At 48.5% G+C, this 24509-nt stretch overlaps 1 protein-coding gene across 1 annotated transcript in view; it reads left to right on the forward strand.

Moving 5' to 3' along the window:
• Positions 1 to 23366, forward strand: part of LOC121531224 (ammonium transporter Rh type C 1-like) — a 41272-nt gene extending 17906 nt beyond the window's left edge. Inside the window, 7 exon segments of the mRNA XM_045205102.1 lie at positions 12849 to 12986; positions 13170 to 13306; positions 13567 to 13661; positions 19212 to 19244; positions 21635 to 21648; positions 22787 to 22846; positions 23301 to 23366. Coding sequence (XP_045061037.1) covers positions 12849 to 12986; positions 13170 to 13306; positions 13567 to 13661; positions 19212 to 19244; positions 21635 to 21648; positions 22787 to 22846; positions 23301 to 23366 — 543 coding nt within the window.
• The last annotated feature ends 1143 nt before the right edge of the window (positions 23367 to 24509 follow it).

Here is a 24509-nt window from a genome sequence, read left to right on the forward strand (position 1 = left end):
TCGGAGCTCTACGGACAATTCCTTTGACCTCATGGCTTGGTTTTTGCTCTGACATACATTGTCAACTCTGGGACCTTATATATACAGGTGTGTGCCTTTCCAAATCATGTCCAATCAATTGAATCTACCACATATGGACTCCAATCAAGTTGTAGAAACATCTCAAGGATGATCAGTGGAACAAGATGCACCTGAGCTCAATTTCGAGTCTCATAGCAAAGGGTCTGAATACTTTTGTAAATGTGATATTTCCGGATGTGTATTTATTTAATACATTTTAGAATAAGGCTGTAACGTAACAAAATGTGGAAAAGATCAAGGGGTCTGAATACTTTCTGAAGGCTCTGTAAGCCTATGTCATTGAAATCAATCTATAGAAGAACATGTGTGGATGGAAACGGATCCTGCATGCGTGCATGGTAGGAGTGCCAGAGAGAGCCTATCGTGATGCAGGAGAAGTGGAGGAACCGGTCTGATGGGAAAATCCCTCATATGTATCACTTGTTACTGTTGATCATCCTGGCTTCTGAGATTTACTGTCTGTGGACACAATAATGGGAGGGCAAACAAAAACACAGCACTACAATCACGCATTTATGATACTGCTGAAGTATTGTATTAACAGATATGAGACTGTATGTGTGGGTGAATGTCTGTGTGACGCGTGTGCATGTAAGCAAACGTGCCTGTGTGTGTGTGTGTGTGCCTGTATGTGTGCGTGTGTGTGTGTGTGTGCGTGTGTGTACGCTAATACCATAATAGCAGTTTGGTATCCTAGCAGAAGGGCCCAATATAAAGTAGGATGTCAATTAAATCAGTGTTGTGAGGTATACAGAGTTATGGTTATGTGAGATCATATAAATATAAATGCTCTGTATTTTGTGTGTGGTTTAATTTGTAACAAACATTACTGAAGGATACAAATGTACCAAGTCAATATACTGTATCATCATGTTAGACATAATGTTGGACTGGTCATTAAATAACAAGGTTCTTAAATTATTATTAGGTTCACGATAACATCAACTATTGATCTGTCATTGTCATTCTTTTTCTGTGACCATTTTCAAGGGATAATGGTATGGGCACGCTACACTTTTAGAACAAAGACAATCCCACTTCAAACATACACCAACCTAGCCTGGTCCCAGATCTGTTTTTGTTCTGTGACAATGACCAAATGAGTTGGCAAGACACCACAAACATATCTGGTACCAGGCTGACACCGTCTCAGTATACATTATAATCCTACCCTGATTCTGTCCTTATCAGCATGATCAATGCAGACTTCTGTATAGCCAGCTGCCTGATAGCGTACGGGGCGGTGCTAGGCAAGGTGAGCCCAGTCCAGCTGATGGTGATGACGCTGTTCGGAGTCACTCTGTATGCTGTGGAGGAGTATATCATCCTCAGCCTCATACATGTAAGTCTTTAGTAAATAATAAAGGCTTTAATATTAAGTCCTGCATAAAACCTGCATAACTGGTTCTTACGAATGGCCCAAAGTGTCAATGTCTGTGCGTGGTTGATTGATTGATTTATGAATGCATTTACCGTTACAATAAGACTTTATGGAATAGATGTGGATATTTACATATTGTTATGAGGTTAGGTCATAGTGTTGTGTGAACCAGGTTAAAGTTAGTAGATAAATTATTCTTGGTGCCACAGAGTCTGCATTCCATTATGTCAAGGGAGATTACTGATGTTTATATTGGAATGATTGATGGATATGATATACTGACTTGGGTACAGGGGAATAACATCAGAGAAGTGAGTGCCCACTGATGGTTACCAGATGTGGTTGAAGAAACGTGTAACAGAGGGTATATATGTCACGATCGTTTAAAGACTGGTCGAACCAAGGCGCAGCGTGATAACCGTACATGTTTATTAAACGAATAAACACACAACAAAACAACAAACAAACGATACGTGAAGTCTTAAGGTACACACAACAAACCTATACGGAACAAGATCCCACAACTAACAGGTGCCAAAAGGCTGCCTAAGTATGGCCCCAATCAGAGACAACGAGCGACAGCTGCCTCTGATTGGGAACCACACCGGCCAACATAGAAATAGACATACCAGATACTACACCATAGAAACAACACAGCACGGAATATACACACCCTGACTCAACAAATAAACGTCCCCTGAGTCAGGGCGTGACAGTACCCCCCCAAAGGTGCGGACTCCGACCGCGCCACATAAACATAACAGGGTAGGGGCCGGGTGGGCATTCCGCCTCGGAGGCAGATCCGGCTCCGGGCGTGACCACCACTTTCTCTCCACCTCCCTGTTGCGCCCTTGGTTTGGTCTGGACCTCGGCGCGCTGCTTCCCCTCTCCTTCCTCCCACGAAGTACCAAGCCCTGTCTGGACCCTGGTCTGGGAGACCCCAAACCTGGAGAGGGGCTGACGTCTGGGTCTGGACTGGAACCGCTGACTGGAGCTGGACCCGACGACGGTGGATCGAACTGCACAGGCTCTGGACTGGAGCCGCTGACCGGAGATGGACTGGGCACCGGTGGAGAGGATTGCTCTGGCTCCGGAGTGGAGCAGCTAACCAGAGCTGGATCAGGCACCGGTGGAGCGGACTGCTCTGGCTCCGGAGTGGAGCAGCTGACCGGTGCCGGACCAGGCACCAGTGGGACAGGCACGGGCCGTGCCGGAATGGACACACGCACCACTGGCTTGGTGCGAGGAGCAGGAACAGGCCGGACCGGGCTGGCGACGCGCACCACTGGCTTGGTGCGAGGGGCAGGAACAGGCCGGGCCGGGCTGGCGACGCGCACCACTGGCTTGGAGCGAGGGACAGGAACAGGCCGGACCGGGCTGGCGACGCGCACCACTGGCTTGGTGCGAGGGGCAGGAACAGGCCGGGCCGGGCTGGCGACGCGCACCACTGGCTTGGTGCGAGGGGCAGGAACAGTCCGGGCTGGCGACGCGCACCACTGGCTTGGTGCGAGGGACAGGAACAGGCCGGACCGGGCTGGAGACGCGTACCACTGGCTTGGTGCGAGGGAAAGGAACAGGCCGGGCAGGACTGGGAACACGCACCACTGGCTTGGTGCGGGGAGCAGGAACGGGCCGGGCCGGACTGGGAACACGCACCACTGGCTTGGTGCGGGGAGCAGGAACGGGCCGGGCCGGACTGGGAACACGCACCACTGGCTTGGTGCGGGGAGCAGGAACGGGCCGTACCGGACTGTGGAGGCGGACTGGAGGTCTGGAGCGGAGAGCTGACACAACCCGTCCTGGCTGGATGCCTACTTCCACACAATATGTGTGAGGCATTAGCACAGGACGTACGGGGCTGTGCACGCGTACTGGCGATACAGTACGTAGCACCGGCGCAGGATATACGGGACCGAGGAGGCGTACTGGAGACCACGAGCGTTGAGCCGGCACACCCCGTCCTGGCTGAATGCCCATCTTCGCACGACACGTGCGTGGTGCCAGCACAGGACGTACAGGACTGTGCCGGAACACTCGCGGCACAGTACGTAGCTCCGCATAACACGGAGCCTGCCCAGTCACACGCTTCCTTGCATGAGTACGGGGAGTTGGCTCTGCTCTAACACTAGGCTCCGCCAACCACCCTTTTAGCCCCCCAAAATTTTTTTCTTGGGGCTGTCTCTCGGGCTTCCTCCTCGGCCGGCACCTTCTGCGTTGCCGCTGCTCCTCTCTATAGCACGCCTCCACTGTCTCCTCCCAAGGACGGCGATCCATTCCGGCCTGAATCTCCTCCCAAGTCCAGGATCCCTTCCCGTCCAGGATCTCCTCCCAGGTCCAGGCTGTCTGCTCCTGGACACGCTGCTTGGTCCTCATTTGGTGGGATCTTCTGTCACGATCGTTTAAAGACTAGTCGAATCAAGGCGCAGCGTGATAAGCGTACATGTTTATTAAACGAATAAACATACGACAAAACAACAAACAAACGATACGTGAAGTCTTAAGGTACACACAACAAACCTATACGGAACAAGATCCCACAACTAAGAGGTGCCAAAAGGCTGCCTAAGTATGGTTCCCAATCAGAGACAACGAGCGACAGCTGCCTCTGATTGGGAACCACCCCGGCCAACATAGAAATAGACATACCATATACTACACCATAAAACAACACAACACGGAATATACACACCCTGACTCAACAAATAAACGTCCCCTGAGTCAGGGCATGACAATATAAGTGAGAGGGTCTCTCTTTGTCTAGTTAGTTCGGAAAAGCTAGAGGCAAAGCACTGTCTGTTTGTTATGTGAACCATGGTACCTATTAAATATTTATATGAACTCCCCAGCTAAGTGTTAAATATCTTCTTGCATCATGAATTACTTGATACCCGAGAAACTCATCATAACACATATGAATGAGGTGGCTGGTTTACTGTATACAGTGGCTTGCAAAAGTATTCACCCCCCTTGGCATTTTTCCTATTTTGTTGCCTTACAACCTGGAATTAAAATTGATTTTTGGGGGGTTTGTATCATTTGATTTACACAACATGCCTTCCACTTTGAAAAAACAAGAAATAAGACAAAAAACTGAAAACTTGAGCGTGCATAACTATTCACCACCCCCCCCCAAAGTCAATACTTTGTAAAGCCACCTACCAAGTCTCTTGGGGTATATCTCTATAAACCTGGCACATCTAGCCACTGGGATTTTTGCCCATTCTTCAAGGCAAAACTGCTCCAGCTCCTTCAGGTTGGATGGGTTCTGCTGGTGTACAGCAATCTTTAAGTCATACCACATATTCTCAATTGGATTGAGTTCTGGGCTTTGACTAGGCCATTCCAAGACATTTCAATGTTTTCCCTTAAACCACTCAAGTGTTGCTTTAGCAGTATGCTTAGGGTCATTGTCCTGCTGGAAGGTGAACCTCCGTCCCAGTCTCAAATCTCTGGAAGACTGAAACAGGTTTCCCTCAAGAATTTCCATGTATTTAGCGCCATACTTCATTCCTTCAATTCTGACCAGTTTCCCAGTCCCTGCCGATGAAAAACATCCCGACAGCATGATGCTTCACTGTGGGGATGGTGTTCTCGGGGTGATGAGAGGTGTTGGGTTTGCGCCAGACATAACGTTTTCCTTGATGGCCAAAAAATTCTATTTTAGTCTCATCTGACCATAGTATCTTCTTCCATATGTTTGGGGAGTCTCCCACATGCCTTTTGGCGAACAACAAACTTTGCTTATTTTTTTCTTTAAGCAATGGCTTTTTTCTGGCCACTTTTCCGTAAAGCTCAGCTCTGTGGAGTGTACGGCTTAAAGTGGTCCTATGGACAGATACTCCAATCTCCGCTGTGGAACTTTGTAGCTCCTCTCTGATTAATGCCCTCCTTGCCTGGTCCATGAGTTTTGGTGGGCGGCCCTCTCTTGGCAGGTTTGTTGTAGTGCCATATTCTTTCAATTTCTTAATAATGGATTTAATGGTGCTCCGTGGGATGTTCAAAGTTTCTGATATTTTTTTATAACCCAACCCTGATCTATACTTCACAACTTTGTCCCTGACCTGTTTGGAGAGCTCCTTGGTCTTCATGATGCCGCTTGCTTGGTGGTGCCCCTTGCTTAGTGGTGTTGCAGACTCTGGGGCCTTTCAGAACAGGTGTATATATACTGAGATCATGTAACAGATCATGTGACACTTAGATTGCACACAGCTGGACTTTGTTTAACTAATTATGTGACTTCTGAAGGTAATTGGTTGCACCAGATCTTACTTAGGGGCTTCATAGCAAAGGGGGTGAATACATATGCACGCATCACTTTTCCGTTATTTATTTTATATAATTTTTTGAAACAAGTAATTTTTTTCATTTCACTTCACCAATTTGGACTATTTTGTGTATGTCCATTACATGAAATCCAAATAAAACTCAATTTAAATTACAGGTTACAATGCAACAAAATAGGAAAAACGGCAAGGGGGATGAATACTTTTGCAAGGCACTGTATCATTATCTGTTACAGGCCAGGGATCAACACCTACCTGTCCCTTGCTACCACTGTCCTCACCACAATAGCCATCTCCAGTCTCTCCCAGAAGACCGACAAGCTGGACATGGTAATGTAATGGACCCACAGGGTGTGCATTACATACAGTACCAGTCAAAAGTTTGGACACACCTACTCATTCAAGGGTTTTTCTTTATTTTTACTATTTTCCACATTGTAGAATAATAGTGAAGACATCACAACTATGAAATAACACATATGGAATCATGTAGTAACCAAAGAAGTGTTAAACAAATCAAAATATATTTTAGATTTTAGATTCTTCAAAGTAGCCACCCATTGCCTTGATGACAGCTTTGCACACGCTTGGTATTCTCTCAACCAGCATCATGAGGAATGCTTTTCCAACAGTCTTGAAGGAGGTCCCACATATGCTGAGCATCCTTCACTCTGTCAGTGTTGATGTGGATGTGGTTGAGGAGTCAGACGCAGGACGCATGGGCTCAGTCAAACAAGACTTTACTGAACTGTATAAACAAAACAAAATAAAGGACCTCAAACAAGGAGGCGAGCGACAACGCAAACACAGTGCGTCACAATAAACAAAGTCCAGAGTACTGCACGGGTGACACCAACGGACAGGCGGAAAATAACACACAAACTCACAAACACAAAGCCGGAAACTTATAGGACACATAAGGCAGAAACGGACACAGGTGCAACAGACAGACCAAACCAATCAAACATCGAAATATCTAACGGTGGTAGCTAGTACTCCGGGGACGACGAACGCCGAAGCCTGCCCGAGCAAGGAGGAGGAGCAGCCTCGGCAGAATCTGTGACAGTACCCCCCCCTTGACGCGCGGCTCCAGCCGTGCGCCGACCCCGGCCTCGGGGACGACCAGGAGGACGCGGAGCCGGGCGCGTGGGATGACCACGGTGGAACTCAGTCAGGAGGGATGGATCTAGGATATCCCTCCTAGGCACCCAGCACCGTTCCTCCGGGCCGTACCCCTCCCACTCCACGAGATACTGGAGACCCCCCATCCGACGTCTCGAGTCCAAGATGGTCCTGACCGTGTACGCCGGAGCTCCCTCGATGTCCAGTGGGGGCGGAGGAGTCTCCCGTATCTCACCTTCCTGGAGTGGACCAGCTACCACCGGCCTGAGAAGAGACACATGGAACGAGGGGTTAATATTCTTATACTCAATAGGCAGTTGTAACCTGTAACACACCTCGTTCAATCTCCTCAGAACTTTAAAAGGCCCCACAAACCGCCGACCCAGCTTCCGGCAGGGCAGGCGGAGGGGCAGGTTTCGAGTCGAGAGCCAGACTCGATATCCCGGTGCGTACACCGGTCCCTCACTGCGGTGGCGATCGGCGCTCGCCTTCTGTCGACGGATGGCCCACTGCAGATGGACATGTGCAGCGTCCCACGTCTCCTCCGAGCTCCGAATCCACTCATCCACCGCAGGAGCCTCGATCTGGCTCTGGTGCCATGGTGCCAGAACCGGCTGATACCCTAACACACACTGGAAAGGGGTTAGATTGGTGGAGGAGTGGCGGAGAGAGTTCTGTGCCATCCCTGCCCAGGGGATATACCTTGACCACTCCTCCGGCCGGCCCTGGCAGTAGGACCTCAGAAACCTACCCACATCCTGGTTGACTCGTTCTACCTGCCCATTGCTCTCTGGGTGGTAACCCGAGGTAAGGCTCACCGAGACCCCCAAGCGTTCCATGAACGCCCCCCAGACTCTGGAGGTGAACTGGGGACCTCGGTCAGACACTATATCCTCGGGAACCCCATAGTGCCGGAAAACGTGGGTAAATAGGGCCTCAGCAGTCTGTAGGGCAGTAGGGAGACCCGGCATTGGGAGGAGACGACAGGCCTTGGAAAACCGATCCACAACGACCAAAATGGTGGTATTCCCTTGGGAGGGGGGAAGGTCGGTCACAAAATCCACCGAGAGGTGGGACCATGGTCGTTGTGGAACGGGCAGGGGATGTAACTTTCCCCTGGGCAGGTGTCTAGGCGCCTTACACTGGGCGCACACCGAGCAGGAGGAGACATAAACCCTCACATCCCTAGCTAATGTTGGCCACCAGTATTTCACGCTAAGGCAGTGCACTGTCCGGCCAATACCTGGATGTCCAGAGGAGGGTGATGTATGAGCCCAATAAATAAGGCGATCACGAACCTCGAGCGGAACGTACGTCCGCCCCACAGGACACTCTGGGGGAGTAGGGTCGGTCGCATACGCCCGCTCGATCTCCGCATCGACCTCCCACACCACCGGAGCCAACAGACAAGACTCCGGCAGTATGGGAGTAGGCTCAATGGACCTCTCCTCTGTGTCATACCACCGGGACAGGGCGTCTGCCTTACCGTTCTGGGACCCTGGGATGTACGTGATCTTAAAAACAAACCGGGTCAGGAACATGTTCCACCTAGCCTGACGAGGGTTTAATCTCCTAGCTGCCCGGATGTACTCCAGGTTACGGTGGTCAGTCAGAATGAGGAAAGGGTGTTGAGCCCCCTCAAGCCAATGCCTCCACACCTTTAGGGCCTGGACCACGGCTAACAGCTCCCTGTCCCCTACGTCATAATGATGCTCCGCCGGGCTGAGCTTCTTAGAATAGAACGCACAGGGGCGGAGTTTAGGTGGCGTGCCGGACCGTTGCGACAGAACTGCCCCAATACCGACCTCTGACGCGTCTACCTCAACTTGGAATGGTAAAGCGGGGTCCGGATGCGCCAGCACCGGGGCCGAAGTGAACAGGTTCTTCAGTTTAACAAATGCCCTGTCCGCTTCAGCTGACCACTGCAAACGCACCGGGCCCCCCTTCAGCAGGGACGTAATGGGAGCTGCCACCTGTCTAAAGCCCCGGATAAACCTCCGGTAGTAATTAGCAAAACCCAAAAACTGCTGCACCTCTTTTACAGTGGTTGGAGTTTGCCAATTACGCACGGCAGACACACGGTCAACCTCTATCTTCACACCAGACGCGGACAATCGATAACCCAAAAAGGAGATGGACTCCTGGAAAAACAAGCATTTCTCTGCCTTGACATACAGGTCATGCTCCAACAGCCTCCTCAACACTCGGCGCACCAGGGCTACATGCTCGGCTCGTGTAGAAGAGTACACTAGGATGTCGTCGATGTACACTACCACACCCTGCCCATGCATGTCCCTGAAAATCTCGTCCACAAAGGATTGGAAGACTGAAGGAGCATTCATTAACCCGTATGGCATGACGAGATACTCGTAATGACCCGAGGTGGTGCTAAATGCTGTTTTCCATTCATCCCCCTCCCTAATGCGCACCAGATTGTACGCGCTCCTGAGATCCAACTTTGTGAAGAACCGCGCTCCGCGTAACGATTCAGTCATAGTCGCAATCAGAGGAAGAGGATAACTGTACTTAACCGTGATCTGATTGAGACTACGGTAATCAATACACGGGCGCAAACCCCCGTCCTTCTTCTTCACAAAGAAGAAACTTGAGGAAACCGGGGAAGTGGAGGACCGTATGTATCCCTGTTCCAAGGACTCGGCTATGTAAGTCTCCATAGCCGCTGTCTCCTCTTGAGACAGGGGATACACACGGCTCCGCGGAAGTGCCGCTCCTGTTTGGAGATCTATCTATGAGGTGGCAACCGTGTTGCCCTAGTCTTGCTGAACACAAGTGCTAAATCCTCATATTCAGGGGGAATGCGCATTGCGGGCACTTGGTTCGGACTCTCCACCGAGGTCGCCCCTAAGGAAACACCTAGACATCTCCCTACACACTGGGCAGACCACTCCATAAGAGCCCTCTGTTGCCACGCAATGGTAGGATCATGGGCGCTTAACCAGGGAAGCCCCAGCACCACGGGATACGCAGGAGAGTCGATCAGATAAAACTGAATGATCTCCTCATGACCCCCTGCGTCGTCATCTTAAGTGGTGCTGTGACTTCTCTAATCAACCCCCGACCCCAGCGGCCGGCTGTCTAGGGCATGGACAGGGAAGGGGGCTTCCACCGGCCGAAGGGGAATTCCTAACCTAGAACAAAACTCACGATCAACAAAATTCCCAGCTGCGCCTGAATCGACTAGCGCCTTATGCTGGGAATGAGGTGCCACCTGTGGAAATCTCACAGGTATAAACAGGTGACCAACAGAGAGCTCTGGGTAAGTGGGGCGCCTACTCACCTGAAATGACTCCCCAGTGCGTGACCTGTTGTCCCCTCTCCCAGGAGACCCTCCCCAGCACCTAGCCGCAGTGTGCCCTCCACGGCCACAGTTGGTGCAGGGGACGGCCCCCCTCGGGTTCTCTCTCCTCCTATCCCTAGCGCCAGCACCTCCGAGCTCCATGGGAATCGGCTCGGGGGTGCTGGAGGGTGGAATGGACGACCCCCATTCGGGACGTCCGCGGGTAGCCAGCAGGGTGTCGAGACGGATGGAAATGTCCACCAACTGGTCGAAGGATAGGTTGGTGTCCCTGCAGGCCAGCTCACGACGAACGTCCTCTCGTAGGCTGCACCGATAGTGGTCGATGAGGGCCCTCTCATTCCACCCCGCATCCGCCGCTAGAGTCCGGAACTCCAGGGCGAACTCCTGTGCACTCCTCTTCCCCTGTCGGAGGTGGAACAGACGCTCCCCCGCCGCCTTCCCCTCAGGTGGATGATCGAACACTGTCCTGAAGCGGCGGGAGAACTCCGCGTAGGTGATGGTGGCGGCGTCTATTCCCCTCCATTCGGCGTTGGCCCACTCCAACGCCTTGCCGGAGAGACAGGAGATGAGGGCGGAGACGCTTTCGTATCCCGAGGGCGCCGGGTGTATGGTGGCCAGGTAGAGTTCCACCTGCAGGAGGAACCCCTGACACCCGGCTGCGGAACCATCATATGCCCTCGGGAGCGAGAGCCGAATGCCACTGGGTTCCGGTGCTGGGAGAGGAGGACTGGCCGATGGTGATGGTAAGGTGTGCGAAGGTGTGGGCACCTCTCCGGTGACCAAACGGCGCAGAGTGTTGGACACCTCGTTCATGGCGACCCCAAGTTGCCGGATCATGGTGTCTTGATCGCTGATCCGTTCCTCCAGCGACTTGGGTGCCGCCGCTGCTCCTGCTGACTCCATAAGGTGTGTTATTCTGTCAGTGTTGATGTGGATGTGGTTGAGGAGTCAGACGCAGGACGCATGGGCTCAGTCAAACAAGACTTTACTGAACTGTATAAACAAAACAAAATAAAGGACCTCAAACAAGGAGGCGAGCGACAACGCAAACACAGTGCGTCACAATAAACAAAGTCCAGAGTACTGCACGGGTGACACCAACGGACAGGCGGAAAATAACACACAAACTCACAAACACAAAGCCGGAAACTTATAGGACACATAATCAGACACAAACGGACACAGGTGCAACAGACAGACCAAACCAATCAAACATCGAAATATCTAACGGTGGTAGCTAGTACTCCGGGGACGACGAACGCCGAAGCCTGCCCGAGCAAGGAGGAGGAGCAGCCTCGGCAGAATCCGTGACACACTCTGTGGTCCATCTCATCCCAAACCATCTCAATTGGGTTGAGGTCGGGTGATTGTGGAGGCCAAGTCATCTGATGCAGCACTCCATCACTCTCCTGCTTGGTCAAATAGCCTTTACACATCCTGGAGGTTTGTTTTGGGTCATTGTCCTGTTGAAAATCAAATGATAGTCCCACTAAGCGCAAACTAGATGGGATGGCATATTGCTGCAGAATGATGTGGTAGCCATGCTGGTTAAGTGTGCCTTGAATTCTAAATAAATCACAGACAGTGTCACCAGTAAAGCACCCCCACACCATCGCACCTCCTCCTCCATGTTTCATGGTGGAAACCACACATGCGGATATCATCCGTTCACCTGCTCTGCGTCTCACAAAGACACGGTGGTTGGAACCAAAAATCTCCAATTTGGACTCATCAGACCAAAGGACATATTTCCACTGGTCTAATGTCCATTGCTCGGGTTTCTTGGCCCAAGCAAGTCTCTTCTTATTATTGGTGTCCTTTAGTAGTGGTTTCTTTGCAGTAATTCGACCATGAAGGCCTGATTCACGCAGTCTCCTCTGAACAGTTGATGTTGAGATGTGTCTCTTACTTGAACTCTGTGAAGCATTTATTTGGGCTGCAATCTGAGGTAATTTATCCTCTGCAGCGGAGGTAACTCTGGGTCTTCCTTTCCTGTGGCGGTCCTCATGAGAGCCAGTTTCATCATAGCGCTTGATGGTTTTTGCGACTGCATTTGAAGAAACGTTCAAGAAATGATGGACTGTCATTTCTCTTTGCTTATTTGAGCTGTTCTTGCCATAATATGGACTTGGTCTTTTACCAAATAGGGCTATCTTCTGTATACCACCCCTACCTTGTCACAACACAACTGATTGGCTCAAACTCATTAAGAAGGAAAGAAATTCCACAAATTAACTTTTAACAAGGCACACCTGTTAATTGAAATGCATTTCAGGTGACTACCTCATGAAGCTGATTGAGAGAATGCCAAGAGTGTGCAAAGCTGTAATTAAGGCAATGGGTGGCTACTGTGAAGAATCTAACTTCTAAAATATATTTAGATTTGTTTTACACTTCTTTGGTTACTACATAATTCCATATGTGTTATTTCATAGTTTTGATGTCTTCACTATTATTCTACAATGTAGAAAATAGTAAAAAATAAAGAAAACCCCTGGAATGAGTAGGTGTGTCCAAACTTTTCACTGGTACTGTACATTAGCCTGGTTCCAGATCTGTTTGTGCTGTCCTGCCAACTCCTATGGTCATTGGAGTATGGTCATACCCACTTCCTCATTATCTCCACTCAAGCCACTGGCCAATTTCTGTTCCTGTGTTCCAGGTTCACATCCAGAACGCCACACTGGCTGGGGGCGTTGCCGTGGGAATGGCAGCAGAGTTCATGCTAATGCCTTATGGGTCTCAGATCGTAGGGTTCTGCTGTGGCATCATCTCCACCCTGGGCTATATCTACATCACGGTAATGTAGAATATGGAGTCACATCAGTTTTATTCATGAGTTTTTGATCTGCAACATTTCACAAAATGTGCTTACTGAATGCAGTGAAGGCTAGTACAGTAGTGACAAGTAAGTTGCTTATGACTAGGCGACTCCTATTTGATTAGTGGGCATGTAGCTAGCTATGTGTCTCTGTCCCCTCAGCCGTTCATGGAGAAGTATCTGAAGATCCATGACACGTGTGGCATCCACAACCTCCACGCCATGCCTGGGGTCATAGGGGGCATCGTGGGCGCCATCACTGCTACAGCCGCCAGTGAAGTGGTCTATGGCAAGGAGGGGTGAGTTCACACGTTACAACCGTATGCCCAACCAATGGCCTGTTATTATTTCAATCTGCACCAGTTTTAGGCCTAATTGGCAGCTTTAACGTGATGAACTCATCTAATGTCATTATTATGCACATGCAGTAGTGGCACAGCAGCTGGGCAACAAGAATACTGCGGCAATAAAAAGAAAGTCTGCTCAGTTGTTGCCGCTTCCAAATGTGATATTTTCCTTTGACTTACTGATGTAGAGTAACAATCTTGTTTTTAAATAGGTTGATAAACACGTTTGACTTTACGGGGGAATGGAAAGACATGGTGCCGACCCGGCAGGGAGGACACCAGGCAGCAGGGCTCTGTGTGTGTGTGTGCGTGCATGCGTGTTTTAATGAGAACAGGTTACAAGATAGCTGCCAAGTTACTGTTATATTGTAGTATTGTGTGGCTGTGGTGGTGTTTTTGAATAATTGCTACATGAACTCAATCGTGTACTCAATGTTGGTGAGAAGAGGATGTTGTGTTTGTACCTAGGCTGTATCCTGAGGTTACCTATCTGGGGGGATGCTCCTGATGACATTTGCTTTCAAGATGAGATCTACTGGGATTTGAGATACTGTACTAAACCATTAAAGACTAAATGCATTAATATCATGAAGACTGTGAAGTCATTTTGGAACTATCTTTCTGAAGGTGATTTCTTAGCTTTTTTTAGTTGAGAGAATTTTAATCAAAATAATTGTACACCTTTTGTTTTAATTGATTTGTGTCATTGTTAAAGGGATTTGTATGTTTTTGTCACCCCTGTCACCTAAAAAACAGTGTTTCCCTCGTACTGTCACGTCCTACATGGAATGGTCAATACCAGTATTTAGTTATTAACTTGTATCCAGTCCAAGGAGGGTTGATATTGTTATGTCTAAATGGTCTTTGGTTTGAAGAGGCTGAGCAAGGATATGGCAGTGGAAACTATGTTTACCTCTTCTTTTACATGCTGTTGGAAGTTATGTTCAGATGGTGACTGAAACAAATATATACAAAACTACAAACAGGCATTACCAAGCTAAAGATACAAAACGAAAGGCCTCATAGTGTCACGACTTCCTCCGAAGCTGCCTCCTCTCCTTGTTCGGGCAGGCTTCGGCATTTGTCACCGGCCTTCTAGCCACTGCCGCTCCTCTTTTCGTTTTGTCTTGTTTTTCACACACACCTGGTTCATATCCCCTCATCAGTCTCTGTATAAGTATTCCCTCTGCTCCCCATGTCTTTGTGTGTTATTGATTCTATGTGGAGGTGTCGCTAGCTTGGTTGAGCATGATGTACTTTTATCGCCGGGATATTCACCTGTGTGTTTTTGTTTTCCCAGTACGCATTGAAGGCGCACTGTATTTGGTTTACGCATTGCTGCTAACTGCTGTATTGGACGAATAAACCATATTCTGTGATTCACACCTCCAGCGCCTGACTCCGTCCGAATCACCCGCTACAGAATAACACATCAGCAGGAGCGGGGAATATGCCTGGAGTCTTTGAGCGGGTCTGGGAGCATTCCAATATATTAGCCAGCTTGGGCGAAGCGATGGATTGGGTTCTCCAGGCCTTCCAGCGCCTGGAGAGGAGAGGACCCGACCCTGCGGAACCAGCTGAGCGACCGGATCCAGCCATCCACATACCAGCACCCAGTGGTATTCACCTTTCTCGACCGAGGGAATACGATGGGACAGCTGCCCGCTGCCAGGGTTTCCTCCTGCAGCTGGACCTCTATTTCAACACCATCAACCCTGCTCCATCGGATCGGGAGAAGGTGTCCGCCCTCGTCTCCTGCCTCTCGGGGAAAGCCCTGGAGTGGGTTAACGCGGTCTGGAGTGAAGGAGGAGATGTGTTGGACAACTACAGAGAGTTCGTTAGCCTCTTCCGGGCAGTCTTTGATCATCCCCCCGAAGGAAGAGAGGCGGGCGAGCGTCTGTACCATCTGAGGCAGGGGACAAGGACCACGCAAGACTTTGCCCTGGAGTTTAGAACTCTAGCGGCTGGGACCGGATGGAACGAGCGGTGCCTCATCGACCAATTCCGATGCAGCCTGCATGAGGATGTCCGAAGGAAGCTAGCCTGCGGGGATACCACTCTGACCTTCGACCAACTGGTTGGACAACCTGCTGGCTTCGAGAGGACGTCCTGGAAGGGGCCTGCCTGTTTCACCCCCTCCCTCACCCCGGCTCACGTTCCGATGGAGCTGGGTGGTGCAGCGGTCCAGAAGAACAGGGGACGACAGATCCAGTGTCACTCTTGTCGCAGAAGAGGACATTCTGCTGCACGATGTCGTCAGAGTTCTTCTGGTTCTGGAGGTGGCAGACAGGGCACTCTCACGTCACCCCAGGGAGTACAAATCCACATTCGTTCAGAGCCCTCTGCTGCACAGTTAACCATCCACGTCCACTTCCCTGATTACACGGTAGGTCAACAGTGTAAGGCGCTAGTAGATTCAGGCGAAGCTGGGAACTTTATGGACAGGTATTTAGCTCTTAGTCTACATATTACATTGGTTCCCCTGTCCATTCCATTGCCCATCAAAGCACTTGACAGTCGACCATTAGGGTAAGGTTTTGTTAGGGAGGTTACAGCACCAGTCACTATGATTACACAGGAGACCCTTAAGGAGCAAATCACCTTTCATATTCTTGAGTCCCCTGATTTCCCTGTTGTGTTGGGCCTTCCCTGGCTAGCACTACACGACCCCACCTTTTAATGGCCGCAGAGGGTTCTCACGGGGTGGTCGCGAGAGTGTCAGGGTTGGTGTCTAGCTGTTTCCGTTGGTGCGACCACAGTGGAAAGTCTAGACAATGTTTCCACCGTGCGCATCCCCCCCGAATACCTTGATTTGGCGCACACTTTTTCCAGAATGCAGGCGACCAAATTATCACCCCATCGGGCGATGGGATTGCGCGATATACCTCCGGTTAGACGCTGTGCCTCCCAGGAGTCATGTACAGTGAGGGAAAAAAGTATTTGATCCCCTGCTGATTTTGTACGTTTGCCCACTGACAAAAACATGATCAGTCTATAATTTTAATGGTAGGTTTATTTGAACAGTGAGAGAAAAATCTAGAAAAACGCATGTCAAAAATGTTATAAATTGATTTGCATTTTAATGAGGGAAATAAGTATTTGACCCCTCTGCAAAACATGACTTAGTACTTGGTGGCAAAACCCTTGTTGGCAATCACAGAGGTCAGACGTTTCTTGTAGTTGGCCACCAGATTTGCACACATCTCAGGAGGGATTTTTGTTCCACTCCTCTTTGCAGATCTTCTCCAAATCATTAAGGTTTCGAGGCTGAGGTTTGGCAAATTGAACCTTCAGCTCCCTCCACAGATTTTCTATGGGATTAAGGTCTAGAGACTGGCTAGGCCACTCCAGGACCTTAATGTGCTTCTTCTTAAGCCACTCCTTTGTTGCCTTGGCCGTGTGTTTTGGGTCATTGTCATGCTGGAATACCCATCCACGACCCATTTTCAATGCCCTGGCTGAGGGAAGGAGGCCATCACCCAAGATTTGACGGTATATGGCCCCGTCCATCGTCCCTTTGATGCAGTGAAGTTGTCCTGTCCCCTTAGCAGAAAAACACCCCAAAGCATAATGTTTCCACCTCCATGTTTGACGGTGGGGATGGTGTTCTTGGGGTCATAGGCAGCATTCCTCCTCCTCCAAACACGGCGAGTTGAGTTGATGCCAAAGAGCTCGATTTCGGTTTCATCTAACCACAACACTTTCACCTAGTTCTCCTCTGAATCATTCAGATGTTCATTGGCAAACTTCAGACGGCCCTGTATGTGTGCTTTCTTGAGCAGGGGGACCTTGCGGGTGCTGCATGATTTCAGTCCTTCACGGCGTGGTGTGTTACCAATAATTTTCTTGGTGACTATGGTCCCAGCTACCTTGAGATCATTGACAAGATCCTCCCGTGTAGTTCTGGGCTGATTCCTCACCGTTCTCATGATCATTGCAACTCCACGAGGTGAGATCTTGCATGGAACCCCAGGCCGAGGGAGATTGACTGTTCTTTTGTGTTTCTTCCATTTGCGAATAATCGCACCAACTGTTGTCACTTTCTCACCAAGCTGCTTGGCGATGGTCTTGTAGCCCATTCCAGCCTTGTGTAGGTCTACAATCTTGTCCCTGACATCCTTGGAGAGCTCTTTGGTCTTGGACATGGTGGAGAGTTTGGAATCTGATTGATTGATTGCTTCTGTGGACAGGTGTCTTTTATACAGGTAACAAGCTGAGATTAGGAGCACTCCCTTTAAGAGTGTGCTCCTAATCTCAGCTCGTTACCTGTATAAAAGACACCTGGGAGCCAGAAATCTTTCTGATTGAGAGGGGGTCAAATACTTATTTCCCTCATTAAAATGCAAATCAATTTATAACATTTTTGACATGCGTTTTTCTGGATAGTCTTGTTGTTATTCTTTCTCTCACTGTTCAAATAAACCTACCATTAAAATTATAGACTGATCATTTCTTTGTCAGTGGGAAAACGTACAAAATCAGCAAGGGATCAAATACTTTTTTTAGCGTACATTAAGAACGTGAAGGCAGACGCACTGTCATGGCTGTACGACACAGAGGAGAGGCACATTGACAACACATTGAGGCACATGGACGGTGGACGCGGACATAGAGCGGGCGTTACGCACAGAGCCATCTCCACCTCAGTGCCCAGCTGGGCTTTGGTACATGCAGTCTAGTGTCTGTGATCATCTTATCTATTGGGCACACACGTCTCCCTCCTCTGTTCACCCAGGCATCGTCCGTACAGTGCGCTGCCTGACTGGGAAGTACTGGTGGCCTGCCTTGGCTAAGGACGTGAGGGTGTATGTCTCCTCCTGCTCGGTGTGCGCCCAGAGTAAGGCACCTAGGCACCTTCCAGCGGGTAAGTTACATCCCTTACCAGTTCCACAACGGCCATGGTCCCATTTATCGATCGATTTTCCTAACTGATCTTCCCCTCTCTCAGGGTAACACCACCATCCTGGTCGTTGTGGATCGCTTCTCTAAAGCCTGCCGCCTCCTTCTTCTGCCCGGTCTCCCCACGGCCCTGCAAACTGCAGAAGCCCTGTTTACTCATGTCTTCTGACACTACGGGGTGCCAGAGGACATAGTGTCTGACCGGGGTCCCCAGTTTACGTCTAGGGTCTGGAAGGCGTTCATGGAACATCTGGGGGTCTCGGTCAGCCTTACCTCTGGGTTTCACCCCGAATCTAATGGGCAGGTAGAACAGGTGAATCAGGATGTGGGTAGGTTCCTGCAGTCCTATTGCCAGTACTGGCCGTGGGAGTGGTCGGTGTTCTTGCCATGGGCCGAATATGCTCAGAACTCTCTCCCCCACTCCTCCACTAACCTGTCACCATTTCAATGTGTTTTAGGGTATTAGCCGGTCCTGGCACCGTGGCATTAGAGCCAGACTGAAGCTCCTGCGGTGGCCGACTGGTTTCGGCACACGGAGGAGACGTGGAATGTCGCCCACGTCCACCTCCAGCGCGCCGTGCGTCACCAGAAGGCCAATGCTGACCGCCACCGCAGTGAGGCCCCGCTCTTTGTACCGGGTCATCGGGTCTGGCTCTAGACCCTCCACCTGCCCCTCCACCTGCCCTGCCGGAAGCTGAGGCCACGGTTTGTGGGGCCGTTCAAAGTCCTGAGGAGAGTGAACAAGGTTACGTATAGGTTGCTGCTCCCTCCTGATTACCGTATTAACCCCTCGTTTCACGTGTCTCTCCTCAGGCCGGTGGTGGCTGGTCCGCTCCAGGAGTCTGAGGTGCGGGAGGTCCCTCCGCCCCCTCTGGACATCAAGGGGGCCCTGGCGTACTCTGTCCGTTCCATTCTGGATTTGAGGTGTCGGGTGGGGGGCCTTCAGTACCTCGTGGAGTGGGAGGGGTACGGTCCGGAGGAGCAGTGCTGGGTCCCGGCGAAGGATGTCCTCGATCCCTCCCTGTTGCGGGATTTCCACCGTCGCCATTCCGGATCGCCCTTCTCCACGTCCTCCTGGCTGTTCCCGAGGCCGGTGTCGGCGCGCTGCTGGAGCTGCGCTTCAAGGGGGGGTACTGTCACGACTTCCTCCGAAGCTGCCTCCTCTCCTTGTTCGGGCAGGCTTCGGCGTTCGTCGTCACCGGCCTTCTAGCCACTGCCGCTCCTCTTTTCATCATTCCATTTGTTTTGTCTTGTTTTTCACACACACCTGGTTCATATCCCCTCATCAGTCTCTGTATAAGTATTCCCTCTGCTCCTCATGTCTTTGTGTGTTATTGTTTCCATGTGGAGGTGTCGCTGGCTCGGTTGAGCATTATGTACTTTTATCGTCGGGATATTCACCCGTGTGTTTTTATTTTCCCAGTACGCACTGTATTTGGTTTACGCATTGCTGCTAACTGCTGTATTGGACGAATAAACCATACTCTGTGATTCACACCTCCTGCGCCTGAGTCCGTCCGAATCACCTGCTACACAAAGCCACTAACCAAACCAGCAGCCTCATGGCTCTGCAAGCTGGTATTTTGACTGATGGTCCCCTTAATTAATTATTCTGTGGATTTTTTATGGCGGTTGGCAACCAACTTTAAGGTGCATTACCGCCACCAACTGGACTGGAGTGTGGACCAGAGTCAGGGAAGGTCTAAATCCTACCCAATATTCTCGTCTCCCTAAGCAAACAAAATACATAATTAAATACTACACCCCCAGAAGATTCCGTCAGCTCCTCAAATCTAATAACAATCGCTCCCTTTCCCAACCATATTTCTGGCACTGAAATAGAATGCGTTCCATTGTCTCCATCTCCTCCTGACAATGATCACACCTCCCAGTCGGATGTTTCCGAATACAACAGGTGTAGACCTTACCGTGAAATGCTTACTTACAAGCCCTTAACTCTATTTTCTTAAAACTGCAATGTTGGTTAAGAAAATATTTACTAAATAAACTAAAGTAAAAATACATGCATGATATGTCAGTGCTATCGGACTATAGCTTGAAGGACTAGTAGGGTCTTTCCCTGGTTTCTGTATCGACACCACTACAGCCTGCTTCCAACTTCCAGGCAGTTTCCCTTCCTGCCACACCTTATTGTAAAGGCCCAATAATTTCTGAGGTGAGCCATCATGATGTAACACATCTCATCCTTCCCAGGAGATGCTACCCCAGCTTTAGCTAATGCTCTCTTCATCTCAGTCAACGTAAAAGGTGCATTCAATGCATCCCACACCATCTCGCTCTGATCCAGGACCCCCGGATGTTCTTCTCTGACACGCTCTCTCCCACGCTGTCCCTCTTCTGTCAGATTATTTGAGCTGTGCAGCTTCACAAATGCCTGGGCTAACATCGCTGCCTTCTCCATATCTCTCACTGCAACAATCTCCCCACTTTTCAGCACAAGGAGATCCCAACCTCTTCTGACCCCACTCATCCTCTTAATCATCCCCCATACCTCTCCCACAGGAGTGGTCCTGCCTATGTTTCCATAGAACCGGCGCCAACACTCCCTGATCCCCTTAATTGGCAGCACCTGTCGCTATCAAGGCTTGGCAGCACGGCACCTGGACCTGGTTGTTGCTGCTGCCACCCTGGGGATGGAGTGTGGAAGTGTAGTATGTTGTGTCTACTTACTGTATGCTCCTGAGACTACCTAATCCATTCCATATCACCTCCCCAACCACATTTTTTTTTTTTACAAAAACTCATAGTCAAAACTATGTTGCTGTTTCCTGCAATTCTACACATTTTGCCATGAGGCTGAGATAAAATGTTGCTGTTTCAAAGCAAATTTCCTGTAATTCTAAACATTCAGCCATGGCTTATGACGTGTTCATATGCTATATATTTTGGGGGGAGGCTGCAGGGTGTGTGGTACGCCAGTGTGTGTGTGTGAGTGTGTATGTGTGTGTTGGATAGGCTATGTGCTCTCTCTAAATGTATTTTTTCTGTGTTGATATGGATGGTCCATAGCTCTGGACAGGTGCTTTCTGAAAGCGACCTTGAAGTTATACCGTAGTTGTTGTGCTTGGCCTGAAAATTAAAAGGATTTGCTGTGTGTGAGAGGAGGGTTTTGACAATTTAGGAGGTATCTGTCTATTTGATGTAAAACAATATAGAAAAAGAACAGGAACCAACTTTCAATTCCGTTTAAGTGAAGTAATTTTAAAAATAGAAAGAGTGTACTGGTCTGAATTTATGAATAGTCAGGCCTTGACATAATGAAACCATGTTGGAGAAGCTGTGTAGCCTATATATTTACTTGAATTCGATGGTTGACGTTTAAATTTGTGTTTAGTGGCTGTATCAGTTTCACTCATAAAGGTTGTAACCTTAAGGTAATCTTTGTCATTCACAGAACGGAATCAAATTTCTCTTTGGAATAGGTAGAACTGACGCTAGTGCCTGATGTCATATCCTTCCTACACTCCCAACTGATGGTCCCATCCTACACTTACTCCTGCTGGACAGAAACCAGTCATCTCCTCCTCACCACTCTATACTGTTCTGTTCATGGAATTTATAGTAATTTGTACCACTTTAGATGGAATCACAACAAGAACTCCCAAGAAATACTGATACTTGTTATCTTTGTTTAATGAAATCACATTGTAACCACATGTAAGCTGTTTGTTTAAAATACTTTATTTTATTTCTGGTAGATTCTAATATGTACGTTATATGAAAAAAAAATAATAATAATGTATGCACTCACTAACTGTAAGTCGCTCTGGATAAGAGCGTCTGCTAAATGACTAAAATGTAAATGTAATAAAGCATTTTATTAAATATACCCATTTGTACAACCTCATCACTAGAAGTGTTTAATGAGACTATTATTGTCGTCTAGTAGGTCTACAATAATCTGCTATTGTGTGTGTGTTTGTCTGTTGGATACTATGTTTATGTTTTTTGAACCACTCCAAACAAGAAGTTCCCTCACAGGAAAAATAAAGTTATTCTATCTATGATTTCATTTAGCATGTCTTCTGCTTTGTTGAAAACATTGAGAACTTTTACATTGAGAATGTGAAGGCAACTGTATGTCACTCAGTTGTGTATTTGAAGTATCTTTATGTTTAAAAAACTGTGATTTGTTTTAAAGAATTTAAGTTATATACCACAAATATGGATATTTGTACTGTTACGGAACCGACTAGACAGCCTACTGTTAACACTCTACTCGCTAAGTCTAGGGGCTCTAGGCTTGCCTAATGGTTCTATAACCTGAATGAATTTGTGCATAAACGTGAGAAGTAAGCGTAGGCGACCAGGTGTTGATGTAAATGTGCCCAGGGAGATAGCAACCTAACCTTAGGTCCAGGGTCAGCTCTGTCTTGACTTTGGGTCGGCGAGCCCAAGCGGATTATTATGTTCAGGTGGTGAAGGAAACAAATATATACAAAAAGGAAACTACAAACAGGCATGCCCAACTAAAGATTCACAACCAAAACTAACTGTTACGGAACCGACTAGTTACCTATCTGGGGGGATGCTCCTGATGACATCTGCTTCGATGATGAGATCTACCGGGATGTGAGATACTGTACTAAACCATTAAAAACTAAATGCAATAATATCATGAAGACAGTGAAGTCATTTTGGAACAAATTTTCTGAAGGTGATTTCTTAGCTTTTTTTAGTTGAGAAACTTTGAATAAAGATAATTGTACACCTTTTGTTTTTATTGATTTGTGTCATTGTTAAAGGGAAGTGTATGTTTTTGTCACCCCTGTCACTGAGAAACAAGTGTTTCCCTCATACTGTCACGTCCTACATGGAATGGTCATCACCAGTAATTACAGTAGCTATTAGCTTGTTTCCAGTCCAAGAAGGGTTACTTATTGTTATGTCTAAATGGTCTTTGGTTTGAAGTGGCTGAGGAAGGATATGGCAGTGGAAACTGTTTACCTCTTCTTTTACATGCTATTGGAAGTTGTAATAAAAATGTTTCTATGATGATGATGATGATGATGATTTCTGCCCTCAGTTACCTGAGGATGAAGAGAACAATCCACCTACCGTGGAGTACATCAACCACATGCCGTGTAAGTAGCAGATTTGTGCAACAGTGTGATCATGGAGATTGGATTGTAAGGCTTTAATTTCTTACACCTCATGGTATGACATGAGAAATGCCTTTGTACTCATAAGATGTGTTATATCAAGTATCCTCAAGATGGTAGCAGACCACTGTGCTATATGCAGTGTATGCCCTCCGCTAGTGCAAACAATCCATGTTTGGGCCTACACAATACGGTGACGATTGCCTCAAATGAGTGGAGACAGCATGGCACCATCACCCTTGCCTTGTTCTTTCCGAGTTTTTGAAATGCTGAATTGGAAAGGCGTGTATGTGTGCGTGTGTGTGCAGTGACTTACCACATTTTCGTGAGGCCCCCCCTCAAGGTCCCAGCAAGGCCCTTTTTTAGGAAAACAGCTCATTTCCTGCAATTCTACACAAGCTTGTGGCCCCCCCCCGAACTGCGTGGGTGTATGGTATACCAAATGTGTGTGTGTGTGTGTATTGGATAGGCTATGTGCTCTCTCTTTAAGGTCATCTGTTCTGTGTTTATAGCGGTGTTCCATAGCTCTGGACGGGAGCTTTCTGAAAGTGACCTTGAAATTATACAGTAGCTGTTGCGCTTGGCCTGAAAACATAAAGCATTTGCTGTGTGTGAGAGAAGGATTTTGCCTATTTAGGAGGTATCAATCTATTTGATGTAAAACAATATTTAAAAAAGAACAGGAACCAACTTTCAATTCCATTTAAGTGAAGCAATTAGAAAATAGAAAGAGTGTACTGGTCAGAATTTATGAATAAACTGGCTGGCTGGGTCAGGCCTTGATATGATGAAACCACATTGGAGAGGCTGGTTGACGTTTAAATAATTTTAAATGGTTGACGTTCAGCACTGTAAATATGTGTTTAGGGGCTGTATCAGTTTCACACATGAAGGTTACATTAAGGTTACAACCTTTGTCTTTCACAGAATGGAATCAAATTTCTCTTTGGAACAGAGTCAGAACTGACGCTAGAGCCTGATGTCATCTCCCACCTACACTTTCAACTGGTGGTCCTATCCTACACTGACTCCTGCTGGACTGAAACCAGTCCTCTCCTCCTCACCACTCTGTATACTGTTCTGTTCATGGAGTTAATAGTACATTTTTACTACTTGCTTTAATGAAATCACAC

Source organism: Coregonus clupeaformis, chromosome 19, assembly GCF_020615455.1.
Source record: "Coregonus clupeaformis isolate EN_2021a chromosome 19, ASM2061545v1, whole genome shotgun sequence".
Classification (NCBI taxonomy): Eukaryota; Metazoa; Chordata; class Actinopteri; order Salmoniformes; family Salmonidae; genus Coregonus; species Coregonus clupeaformis.